Below are 13,635 nucleotides of genomic sequence, written 5' to 3' on the forward strand. Positions count from 1 at the left end.
AGCCTTTCCTCATATGGGAGGAATTCCATCCCCTTTATCATTTTGGTTGCTGTTCTTTAAACCTTTTCTAATTCCCCTTTATCTTTTTTGAGATACGGCAGCCAGAATTGAACCCAATACTCAAGGTGAGATTGCACCATAGAGCAATACAGAGGCATTATAATAATTTTGATCTTATTTTCCAGCCCTTTCCTAATAATTCCTAGCATCCTGTTTGCTTGTTTGGCCGCCACACACTGGGCAGAAGATTTCAGCGTATTGTCTGCAATGACACCTAGATCTTTTTCTTGGGTGCTTACACCTAAGTTGGACCCTAGCATCAGGTAACTATAATTTAGATTATTCTTCCCAGTCAGTGTGCATCACTTTGCATTTGTCCACATAAAATTTCATCTGCCATTTGTATGCCCAGTATTCCAGCATCCTAAGGTATTCCTGCAATTTATCACAGTCCGCTTGTGTTTTGACAACTTTGAAAAGTTTTGTTTCATCTGCAGATTTAATCACCTCACTTGTCATTCTGATTTCCAGGTCAATTATAAATATGTTGAATAGCACTGGTCCCAGTACAAATCCCTGCGGCACTCCATTATTCACCCCCCTCCATTGAGAAAAATGGCCATTTATCCCTACCCTGTGTTTTCTGACCAATAACAATTTCTATAAAACAGAAGGACATTGCCTCCTATTGCATGACTTTTTAATTTTCAGAGGAGTTTCACATGAGGAACTTTGTCAAAAGCTTTCTGAAAATCAAGATACATTTGCATCATCCATTTCACCTTTATCCACATTCTTATTCACGCCTTATAAGAACATAAGTGTTGCCATACTGGGACAGACTGAAGGTCCATCAAGCCCAGCATCCTCTTTCCAACAGTGCCCAATCCAGGTTACAAGTACCTGGCAAGATCCCAGAACAGTACAATACATTTTATGCTGCTTAGAAATAGGCAGTGGATTTTCCCCAAGTCCATCTTAATAATGGCTTACAGATTTTTAGGAAGCTATCCAAACCTTTTTTAAACCCCCACTAAGCTAACTGTTTTTACCACATTCTGTGGCAACAAATTCCAGAGTTTAATCACACGTTGAGTGAAGAAATATTTTCTCCAATTTGTTTTAAATTTACTACTTTACAGCTTCATCTCATGCCCCCTAGTCTTAGTATTTTGAGGAAGAGAAAATAAGCAGTTCATGTCTACTCGTTCCACTCCACTCATTATTTGATAGACCTATATCGTATCTCCCCTCAGCCATGTTTTCTCCAAGCTGAAGAGCCCTAGCCACTTTAGCCTTTCCTCATAGGGAAGTTGTCCCATCCCCTTTATCATTTTCATTGTCCTTCTCTGTACCTTTTCTAATTCCACTATATCTTTTTTGAGATGCAGTGACCAGAATTGCACACAGTATTCAAGATGCAGTCGCATCATGGAGCAATACAAGAGCATTATAATGTCAGGTTTTTTTCCGTTCCTTTCGTAATAATACGTAACATTGTAATTGCTTTCTTAGCCACCGCCGCACACTGAGCAGAGGGTTTAAACGTATCATCAATGATGACGCCTAGATCCCTTTCCTGGTTAGTGGCTCCTAATGTGAACCTTGTATCACGTTACTATAGTTTGGGTTCCTCTTTCGCACATGCATCACTTTGCACTTGCTCACATTAAACGTCATCTGCCATTTAGATGCCCAGTCTCATAAGGTCCTCTTGCAATTTTTCACAATTCTCTTTAATTTTAACAACTTTGAATAAGTTTGTGTCATCAGCAAATTTAATTACCTCACTAGTTATTCCCATCTCTGAATCATTTATAAATATGTTAAAAAGCAGCAGCCTAGCACAGATCCCTGGGGAACCCCGCTATGTACTCCATTGAGAATACAGACCTTTTAACCCTACTCCCTTTCGTCTATCTTTTAACCAGTTTTTAATCCACAATAGAACACTACCTTCTATCCCACAACTCTGCAAGTTCCTCTGGAGTCTTTCATGAGGTACTTTGCCAAATGCCTTTTGAAAATCCATATACACAATATCAACCGGCTCACCTTTATCCACGTTTGTACGCCCCTGCAAAGAAATGTTATTGATTGGTGAGTCAAGATTTCCCTTCATTAAATTCATGTTGGCTTTGTCTCATTAATCCATTCTTTTGAATATGCTCTGTAATTTTGTTCTTTATAATAGTCTCTACCACCTACCTATCAACTTTTGTCATTCTGTTATATTTAACTTTTATTTTCTTATCAAAATCCTGTAATCCCTATTACTATGTAAGCCGCATTGAACCTGCTTTGAGTGAGAAAGTGCGGGGTACAAATGTAATAATAGATAAATAAATAAAATTTTGCCCGGTACCGACGTCGGGCTCACCGGTCTATAATTTCCCAGATCACCTCTGTAACCTTTTTTTAAAAATCAGCATTACATTGGCCACCCTCCAATCTTCCGGTACCATGCTTGATTTTAAAGATAAATTACATATTAATAACAATAGTTTTGCAAGTTCATATTTCAGGGCTATCTGGGATGAATAACATCTGGTCCAGGCGATTTGCTACTCTTCAGTTTGTGTCAAATTGTGTTATTACATCTTCCAGGTTTATAGAGATTTCATTCAGTTTCTCTGACTTGTTTACTTTGAATACTATTTCTGGTACCGGTATCTCTCCCAAATCTTCCTCAGTGAAGACTGAAGCAAAGAATTCATTTAATCTCTCCACTATGGCTTTGTCTTCCCTGAGTGCCTCTTTTACCCCTTGGACATCTAGCGGTCCAACTGATTCTGCCGGCTTCTTGCTTCTAATATACCTAAAAAAGTTTTTGCTCTGTGTTTTTGCTTCCAACGCAGTCTTTTTTCAAAGTCCCTTTTTGCCTTCCTTATCTTTGCATTTGACTTGCCATTCCTTATACTGTTTCTTATTATTTTCAGTCAGATCCTCCTCCTATTTGCTGAAGGATTTTCTTTTAGCTCTAATATCCTTCAGAGAAATGAAGCAAATTGGTGAGGCAAATTGGCTGAACCCATGCTGACTCTGTCCCATTCATAGGCGCCGACTCCGTGGGTGCTGTGGGTGCTCGAGCACCCCCAATATTTGACCTGCCGGAACCGGAAGTTCACAGCCAGGAGCCAGCCCGACCTGCGCTGCCCGCCCTCTTCTCCCTCAAAACAGTCCTCCGCCTGCCCCTCGCCTTCCTGCGTCCCGCCCAGAATTTAAAAGTCATTTTACCTCTGGGTTCCGGCGGCAGCAGTGAAAGGCGAGCAGGCTTGGCGAGTCGGCGCTTCATCCTGCCTTCCCTTCTCTCTCAGCTCTGCCTCTGGTCCCGCCCTCATTTCCTGTTACCACAAAGCAAGCATTCAATCTCTCCACTATGTCCTTGTCCTCCCTGAGTGCCCCTTTTGCTCCTTTATGATTTAACGGTCCCATGGATTCCCTCACAGGCTTTCTGCTTCTGATGACCTGAAAAATGTGTTTTTATGAGTTTTTGTCTGTGCAGCAAGTTATTCTTCATATTCTCATTTATTTATTTATTTGTTACATTTGTACCCCGCGCTTTCCCACTCATGGCAGGCTCAATGCGGCTTACATGGGGCAATGGAGGGTTAAGTGACTTGCCCAGAGTCACAAGGAGCTGCCTGTTCCTGAAGTGGGTATCGAACTCAGTTCCTCAGGACCAAAGTCCACCACCCTAACCACTAGGCCACTCCTCCACTCCATTTAGCCTTCTTTATCAATGCTTTGCATCTAGCTTGACAATGCTTATGTTGCTTCTTATTTTTTTTTTCATTCGTATCTTTTTTCCATTCTTTGAAGGATGTTGTTTTGGCCCTAATAGCCTTTTTCACTTTACTTTTTAACCATGTTGTTATTTGCTTTTCTTTTCAGCTTTGTTAATACATGGAATATATCTTGTCTCCTCTTCCATTATTGTATTTTTAAACAACGTCCATCACTGATTTAAATTCCTAGCCTTTGCAGCTGATCCTTTTAATTTCTTTTTAACCATTTTCCTCATTTTATCGTAGTTGACCTTTTGGAAATTAAATGCTGCTATAGTAGATTTCCTTACTGACTTCACTCCAGATATCAGCTCAAATTTTATCATGTTATCTCTGTTTCCCAGTGGACCCAACACCATTAGCTCTCGTACTATGCCCTGCATTCCACTAAGGACTAGATCTAAAATAGCTCCCCCTCTTGTCAGTTCTTGGACCAGTTCCTCCAAGAAACTGTCATTTATTACATCTAGGAATTTTACCTCCCTAGAGCTCCCTGAAGTAAATTTATCCAGTCAATATTGGAGTAATTGATATCATCCATATTATACTTTTGCCTAATTTGCCAGCTTTCCTAATTTCTGTAAACATTTCTTTATCCATCTGGACATTCTGTCCAGGGGGACAGTAGTACAGCCCTACCAGTATATCTTCCCAATAGTGGCCAGCCTGCCAAAATTACTCCAAGGGTTTAGCAGCAACTCTTCCGGGAAGTTGCAGAACATCCCAGAAGACCATCCAAAGAACTGCAGGCCTTTCTAACCTCAGCTAAGGTCAGTGTTCATAACGCCTCAACACGATGCAACAAAAAGAAAGAGACTGGGCAAAACGGGTTTCATGGGAGAGTAGCAAGGTGGAAACAAGTCCAAGATGACTGCATAGCAGGCATCTCCTTGACAAGCTCCTGGACCCTGATGGGCCTGACTCATCCCAGCCGCAGACGGGCGCCCTGGCAATTGATGGGCGAGGCGCCCAGCCAAAGACCAGGTGGGAAGGCCACGGGCCAAGTTGGGACATGCGGCTGCCAACACACGTGGCCTCCAGCGGATGTACCCTCTCGCTGGAGGCCCTGAAGGCGAGAGGTGCCAGCGGCGCCACTCGCTGCTCCTGACTGAATCCCCCTGATCTGCCAAGGGTGAGGTGTCTAACCGGAGACCCGGTGGAAAGACAGCGGCACAGATCGCCTCACAAGCCAAATTGGGAAGACTCGCGGCCAATGGTGGATATGCCCCCCCCCCCCCCGGAGGCAGGGGGAGCCGGCAGCGCTGCACGCTGCTTCTAACCAGGTCCCCCTGATCTGCTGGGATCAAAGTGACATCATCTTCCTACACGGACAACAAACCAGGTAGAGACTAAACAGCGCCACCTCCACACGGGAAGTCCCTTGGGAACGGAACCAGTGATGCCAGTCACCACTTCGGACCCAGTTCACAATTGCACGGCACTGCTGCCGAGCGCAAGCCTCCGATCTAAGCACGGCGTGGCCAACTTCAGGACATCTGGCAGCACACTGCACCTCTGCGGACCCCCACCGGAGAGGTCAGCCAGACCCTGATGTGCCCAACGCGAGACCACCTGGACACAGCTTGCTGGAGTCGTTCAAGGTAAGAGCGGGGAACATGCAGCTCAAAGGCATAAACTCCCACAACCAGGATGAACAACAGGGAAAGTGCTAAGCTCCGTTCTCCTCTCCACACATATTGATTAAAACAAAGCAAGGCAGATGACTTGGGGAATGGAAAGAAACATGGATAAAAACAATTAACAATAATATAACCATTTTAAAGAAAAAGCTAAGAAACAATTTACTCTGGTCTTACAAAGGGACATCCCATCAAGCTTATAAATAGTAATAGTTAACAATATTGAGTGCATTTTTATGATATTCCACTCAGTGGCGTTCCGTGGTTGCCTGACACCCAGGGCGGATCGCCACTGCGCACACCCCCTCCCTGGGTGCAGGGCAACATGGCGCACACACCCCCTGCCTTCCAAGTTCTGGCGCCGCCTCCCCTCCCCCCCCCCCCCCCCGACGCAGTCCCCACCTGCCAACCAGGTTCCAGCTCCGTCCACCCCAGCGTGGCGCTTCGCATCTGCAGTGCTGCTGTAAAAAGAAGAAAATCGCCTCCTCGTCGGCCCTTCCCTCACTGTGTCCCACCCTCGAGGAAATAGGAAGTTATGTCAGAGGGCGGGACACAGTGAGGGAAGGGCCGACGAGGAGGCGATTTTCTTCTTTTTACAGCAGCGCTGCAGATGTGAGGCGCCAAGCTGGGGTGGACGGAGCTGGAACCTGGTTGGCAGGTGGGGACTGCGCCGGGGGGGAGGGAGGCAGTTCCATGCCAAGGGGGGTGTGGATGGACGGAGCGGAGCACCCCCCCACACACACACCCGCCCTTGCTACGCCACTGAATCCACTGCACTCCATAAACAGAGGGAATGAGCATTCTTGACTCAAACAGCATACAATCCAAGTTTCAAGTACAGTGTAACCCAGAAATTGAAGCTGAAGTGTGGCTTTCTGCAAGTGTGTATCTCTAGCATTTAGGTGCAAGCTCTGTGGCTGGCATAAGTTCTTCTGCCTAAATTATAGGCGCATATATACCCAGCTAATATTCAGTAAAGGAAAGTAGGTGCTAATATATGGGAGCACTGTTACCCCTATATGGAATGATTATAAATCTGGGCTCAAAGTGTCACCTTTTAAGTGATATAAGAAGAGCTGATAATATGAATACTCCACTTGTGCCTTTTCTGTTCCTGTGTTTGTAACAATTCCAGTATTGCTGTTCTTTTCAAAGTTCTCATTTTATAGTAATCTACTTCTCTTTTGGTGAAGTTATTTATAAATTAATTGGGAGGGGTTTCTTTTTTCATTTGTAAGTCCTGGACATTGTTACCAAACCCATAATTTCTATTACCAGGGTTATCTGGACTGTTAAACTGCTCTTATATATCACCACCGTGGAAACAGAATGTGGAGTACCTCAAGGATCGGTAGATGAAAAACAACAAAGCAGTGGAATCAAATGTATTTATTGGAACAATACCCGACGTGGCCAATTGTGTCAGGCATTGGCTCTCTTTTAGAACCACTGTCTGTATTCACGGATTCATTTCTTAGACCCCTCATTCCCTCTATTCCATCTTATGTGAGGGACTCGACGCACATTATTAATATTTTGGACGAATTGGGTCCGGTTCATAACAATATTATTTTAGTTACATTTGACGTCGAGTCTCTCTACACAAGTATCCCACAAGATGAAGCATTGGCAGTAATTCAAGAAGCATTGCTTGAAAGGAAATCATATAGAAAAATACCCACAGAATTCATCATGCAAATAATTACTATAGCTTTAAAAGAAAATTTTTTCAAATTTGAAGGATGTTACTACCAACAGGTGAAAGGGACAGCCATGGGGGCAACGGTAGCCCCATCGTTGGCAAACTTATTCATGGGTAATTTTGAAAGGAAATATATACAGACTAGTCCCTTGAGAAAATACATTTTAACATGGAGGAGATTCATAGATGACATACTGATGTTATGGGAAGGTAGTGAAATACAGCTGAGAGAGTTTCACGAATGGTTGAATACACGTGATAATAATTTGAAATTTCAAATGTATTTTAATAGAAAAGAAATACCATATCTGGATATAAAAATACAATTTGAACATGGTAATTTTAAAACTACAATATACCGTAAATCAACAGACAGGAATAAACTTTTGAAATATGATAGCTGTCATAGCCAACCGTTGAAACGTAACCTCCCATATAGTCAGTTTTTAAGAGTTAAAAAATTATGTTCAGATACTAATGATTTTCAGAAACAGATGCATGTAATGGCTGATAGATTTAAACAGAGGGGATATCCACATAGATACATAGAGGAAGGGATGCTAAAAACAAAAGAACATCAAAGAGGTAACCTCCTCCATAGAAATAATAATATTCCTGATAAGAATACAGATAAAATTGTGTGTACCCTTTATTTTGACCATGTGTCACGTGATATTATTAAAATACTTAGAAAACATTGGACACTTGTTCAGAATATACCGAGCTTTTCTGAGAAACAACTGATGATAGCATTTAAGAGAAATAGAAATTTAAAAGATTTCTTAGCACCATCAGCATTACCAGTACCTATAAGGAAAGATCCAGTTTGGGGGCATTTCCCATGCTTGAATTGTTGTTTTTGTACAGTAAATCTGAAAGCAAAAGTTTTTGAAAATCCAAAGACAGGAGAAAAATTTGAACTAAAACAATATTCGAATTGTAAAACATCTCAGGTTGTCTATGCAATTATTTGCCCTTGTGGACTTGTATATATTGGTAAAACAGTACGTATATTCAACAAACGTATTGCAGAACATAAGAGTGCCATAAAAAACAAGATGTTTGAAAAACCACTGGTAGAACATATGAATGATTTTATGCACTCCTTTGAAGAATTGAGATTTCTTGTATTATTGAGAATCAAAACACATTGGAGAGGTGGAGATGTCAACAAATTGCTGTTAAAGGCAGAACAGAGGCTTATTTTTAAATTTAATACAGTGAAACCATATGGGTTAAATCAAGAGAGTGACTACTCGGTTTTTCTATGATAAAGCCATTTGTTTAGATAAGCTTTTATTAATTTAGATCACCATTTTTATGAACATTTTACAATTAAACACTGTTTATTTTAAACCTGGCTCTCAAATGTAAAATATCTATCTGGCCCTTTAAGATACTTGCAATGTGCTTAGAGATGACCTTTAACCTCATGATGATGCTATATGAGTCATGGGTCTCACAGAAGCTAGTAATGCTAATACATATCAGTTCAGTTGGAAGTAGCAGATAAATGGGTAAGTGTTTGCTTTATCTCTGTTGATCTTGCACACCTTTGGAATATGTAGGGAGTCAAGTTGTGATCTCATTGAAACGTACTAGATGTTGTTTTTAAAGATTGAGTGCTTGCAGTGCTCTCTCTGCTGTTACATTTTTGTGAGAAATGTTTCATTCAGTGAACTGTTACCTGCCTTAGCAGTAATGTGGACATTACTTATTCCTAGAGTTTTTGGTTTTGAAAGCATTGTGTTTATACCCATTTGTAAGCTTTTATTGATTTAGATCATCAGTTTTGTAATCTTTATGAACATTTCACAATTAAGCACTGTTTATTTTAAAATCTGGCTCTCCAATGTAAAATAGCTATCTGGCCCTTTAAGATACTTGCAATGTGCTTGGAGATGACCTTTAACCTTATGATGATGCTATATGAGTCATGGGTCTCAGAAGCTAGCAATGCTAATGCATATCAGTTTAGTTGGAAGTAGCAGATAAGTGGGTAAGTGTTTGCTTTATTTCTGTTCATCTTGCACATCTTTGGAATATGTAGGGAGTCTAGCTGTGATCTGATGGAGACCTACTAGATGTTGTTTTGAAGATTGAGTGCTTGCAGTGCTTCCTCTGTTGTTATATTTTTGTGAGAAGTCTTTTATTTAGTGAACTGCTTCCTGCCTCTAGCAGTAATGTGGACTGGTTATTTATTTCTAAGGAGGTTTTTTGGTTTTGTGTTAAGAATATCAGTGGAGAAACTAGAATGTCTAGAGTCTTTTAAAGGTTTTGTGCACATTTAGATATACTTCTTGTCTGATGATATTTTTATCTTTTGTTTTTATATCTGTGTAGAACTAGATTTTGGAACTACTAGTGTGTATGATATATTTACATACACTTTTGATAGGTATGTATAAAGAAATTTCTTCCCCTCTTCATTGAAATGTTTTGATTCTAATTGTATGATCTTAACATTTTTTATTGAGAGTTATAAATGTGATATGAGTAATTGTAGATGTTCTGATAAAATATTTTATGTGATGTATGATTTTAATGATAATTATAAATATTTGTTTTACAGATGATATCATGTATGTCTATACATGTTTTTTTAGAACTCTTAAAGGATTGTTTTATATATGTTGAATCTCTTTTTTATATAATTGCCTTTTATTAGTTGAATCATGCTTATGACATTGTTAATATGTATGGTTATACATGTTTTTATACTTGTGTTTTGTTTGTTTTTAATAGTTTATACCCCTGACGCAGCCTGAGGGCGAAACGTGGCCACGTCGGGTATTGTTCCAATAAATACATTTGATTCCACTGCTTTGTTGTTTTTCATCTACTGTTTTGTAAGCAGTTGTGTGCCTTTTTGTTTTTTTTGTTTTGTACCTCAAGGATCACCATTATCACCGATCCTCTTCAACCTAATAATGACCCCACTAGCCAAATCCTTATTCAACCAAGGCCTTAACCCTTTCATCTATGCAGACAATGTCACAATATACATTCCTTACAAACGTGATCTAACAGAAATTACCAACGAAATCAAGCTCAGCTTAAATATCATGAATTCATGGGCAAACGCATTTCAACTAAAACTCAACACAGAAAAAACACACTGTCTCATCCTCTCATCGCGATACAGTACGAACAAATCCACAAACATAAACACCCCAGATTATACCCTCCCTATCTCAGCCTGAAAATTCTCAGTGTTACAATCGACCGTAACCTCACACTAGAGAACCAAGTGAAATCTACAACAAAGAAAATGTTCCACTCAATGTGGAAACTCAAACGCATGAAACCATTCTTCCCGAGGGAAACATTTCGCAACTTGATACAATCAATGGTACTAAGCCATGTAGACTACTGCAACGGAATGTATGCGGGATGCAAAGAACAAATTATAAAGAAACTTCAGACCGCTCAAAACACAGCAGCCAGGCTTATAATTGGAAAAATGAGATTCGAAAGCGCCAAACCCCTCCGACAAAAACTGCACTGGCTCCCAATCAAAGAATGTATTGCTTTCAAAATCTGCACCCTGGTTCATAAAATTATCTACGGCGAAGCCCCGGGATACATGACAGACCTCATAGACCTACCAACCAGAAACACAACAGGATCAACACGAACATACCTGAATCTCCACTACCCAAGCTGCAAAGGACTCAAATACAAATCAACCTATGCATCCAGCTTGTCCTACATAAGCACACAACTATGGAACGCATTACCAAAAGCCGTGAAAACAACTTATGATCACCTAAACTTCCGGAAATCATTAATTCAGAAAAGCATACCCTACAGACCCAACTTAAATGCCTGTACCCTGCAGCATAGCGAAACCAAAGCTCGTAATGGACATATAATAACGTTTCCTCTCTACGATTCCCTACTGTGTCTGTACACACGAACCTTATTCTACCACAACATTACTGTATTTGTTCATACCGGAATTGGTGAACGCCTTTACGGTACTATGTAAGCCACATTGAGCCTGGGAAAATGTGGGATACAAATGTAATAAATAAATATAAATTGCATATATTTTGCATTGACCATTTTTTTTTGGTTGTTGATTTTGTTATTTTTTTATACAGATCATAGGACAGGAAGATAAGAATAAAGACTTGTTTACAGCTTCACCACCGTCACATAAGGAGATGAAGGGCAAGACAAAAAATATTCTGAGCCTCTTTGAGGAAGATGAGGAGGAAGAAGAGAATACTAAAGATCAACTGAGCACCAGGAATTCACAGAAAGAAGTGAAGGTATGCATATTAAAACTTTTTTTTAAGAGTTTCATATGAAGAATAGCAGATTTTAATGTCTTGGGTCTTTTGTCCAGGACTGAAGTATCATAGCAGAGCATGGGGTAAACACCACATTTTGACATCATTGTCTCACAGATCTCTTATAGATACCCTGACCTGAGCAAGGAGGTTTTTAAACTCCAAAAGCTAGTGAAAGCATGTATTAAGTTTGTCTAATTGTTTAAAACTTTTTCTGTTTATTTTGATTTGCTTCATTTTAATATTTAAAGCGGACTAACAGAACCACCACCATTACTTTATCACAGATATCGGATCTCTTTCTTCTAGGTGATTGGTTAGGGACAGCCTTCTGATGCAGGAGTCTCTCTCTTAGGAAAAACAATACTGAAGAACTGTCTGAGGAGTAGTCTAATGTTTAGTGCAGTGGCCTGAGAACCTGGGGAACTGGGTTTGATTTCTACTGTGGCTGTTTGTGACCCTGGTACAAAACTTAGATTGTGAGCCCACTAGGGACAGAGAAATTACCTGCATATAATATATGGAAACTGCTTTGGTTGTACCACAGAAAGGCGGTATATCAAATTGTTTAGTGGAAACAAGAAGTTGTATCAGAAGGCAGGACCCAGCAGAGAGGAGGCCCCGGAGCAAGCCTGTGGAGATCGCTGTCAGCTGTTTGCATAAGAGAGCTACTGCGGTGGGAGGAGGAAGACAAAAGTGCCACACCCATGGGGAAGGGGAGCACTGGAAATGAGGGAGGGGGGTTGATGGACACGCGGAGAGGGAGGAGAGCTGGAAAGGTGGAGGGCTGATGGACCTGCAGTGGGGCTGGAGGGAAGGGAAGAGAGGAAGGTGCTGGACCCATGGAGGGACTGGAGTGAAGGGAGAGAGGTGCTGGACCCATGAGGGGGCTGGAGTGAAAGGAGCGAGGCACTGGATCCATGGGAGGGCTGGAGTGAAGGGAGAGAGGCGCTGGATCCATGGGGGGCTGTCGTGAAGGGAGAGAGGCACTGGACCCATTGGGGGGCTGGAGTGAAGGGAGAGAGGTGCTGGACCCATGGGGGAGCTGATGGGATGGGAGAGATGGGGGGGTTGGAAGAAAGGGAGAGAGAAGCTGGACCCATGGGGGCTGGGGGCAGGGAGAGAGGCTCTGGGCCTGTGGGGGGGGGGGAGGCTGTTGGAGGGAAGGGAAAGAGATGCTGAACCAAGGAATGAAGGAAGAGGGAATGAAATACTTGAACACACAGCAGAAGGAGGGAGATACATTGGTTTGGGAGAGGAAGATAGGGGAAAAACTGGACACAGGGAGGTATTCAGAAATAGAGGGAAGATGATGGGCATAGAGGGGGGAGTATAGGGACAGGAATACAAAGGAGAGACGCTGCATGCAGATGCTATGTAGACACAGAGGGGCAATGCCAGACATGGGAGGGGGATATGTGGATACATGGGTGAGAATAGGAACACAGAAGGGAAATCCTGGACTTGGGGTGAGGGCATAGGGACAAAGAGGAGTGATGTTGGGCACGTGGAGGGGATAGGGACAGAGAGGTGGTGATGAGTGTGGGGAGATGGACACAGGAGAAGCTGTACAGGAAAATATAAGGGACACAGAGAAGAGAGATCCTGAACATGGGGAAATATAGGTACACAGAGATGGATGATGGATGGTGAGCATGGAGAAAAAAGAAATGCCAAATGGGCAGGAGATCCTGTCGAGTGAGTTAAGAAAAGACAGAGGGAAACAGAAACCAGAGCCTGGGGAACCAGCATGATTTGAAAAATAAAATGACCAGAGAACAAAATATAGAAAAATAATTTTATTTTCTATTTTGTGATTAAAATATGTCAAATTTGGGCTGATATTAGACATGACTGGGGCCCAGCGCAGAAATTTAGGAGGGGGTCCTACTAGGCTATGCATTCCTCAGCCTCCAGCAGGCTTAGGGCTCTCTCTGGCCAGGGGGCAGTTAATCTAGTTGCACTTCCCTAGCACCATTCCTGGCATGCATCATTTTTATATTTTGCATGGTATAGGAGGAAATGCATCTTTCTATTTCTTTGGTGGTGTACTACATGTGAGATGTTGCTTCTTGAGATTTTGATTTAATTTATGTTTTCCATTTTTGGCATTTGTGTTCTCTGTGCATGACTGAGGTGTTCTGTGTGCATGAATTTTCTATGTAGCACTCTGTAGTAATCAGTTTTTCCGTTAGTGGAGGGAAGAT

At 41.7% G+C, this 13,635-nt stretch overlaps 1 protein-coding gene across 1 annotated transcript in view; it reads left to right on the top strand.

Moving 5' to 3' along the window:
• LOC115470067 (WASH complex subunit 2A-like) overlaps positions 1-13,635 on the top strand; it is a 211,934-nt gene that overhangs the window by 140,624 nt on the left and 57,675 nt on the right. The window contains exon 23 of the mRNA XM_030202955.1: positions 11,237-11,407. Within this exon, the coding sequence (XP_030058815.1) occupies positions 11,237-11,407 (171 nt within the window). The remainder of the gene's footprint in view (positions 1-11,236; positions 11,408-13,635) is intronic.

Source organism: Microcaecilia unicolor, chromosome 5, assembly GCF_901765095.1.
Source record: "Microcaecilia unicolor chromosome 5, aMicUni1.1, whole genome shotgun sequence".
In the NCBI taxonomy this organism is placed as follows: domain Eukaryota; kingdom Metazoa; phylum Chordata; class Amphibia; order Gymnophiona; family Siphonopidae; genus Microcaecilia; species Microcaecilia unicolor.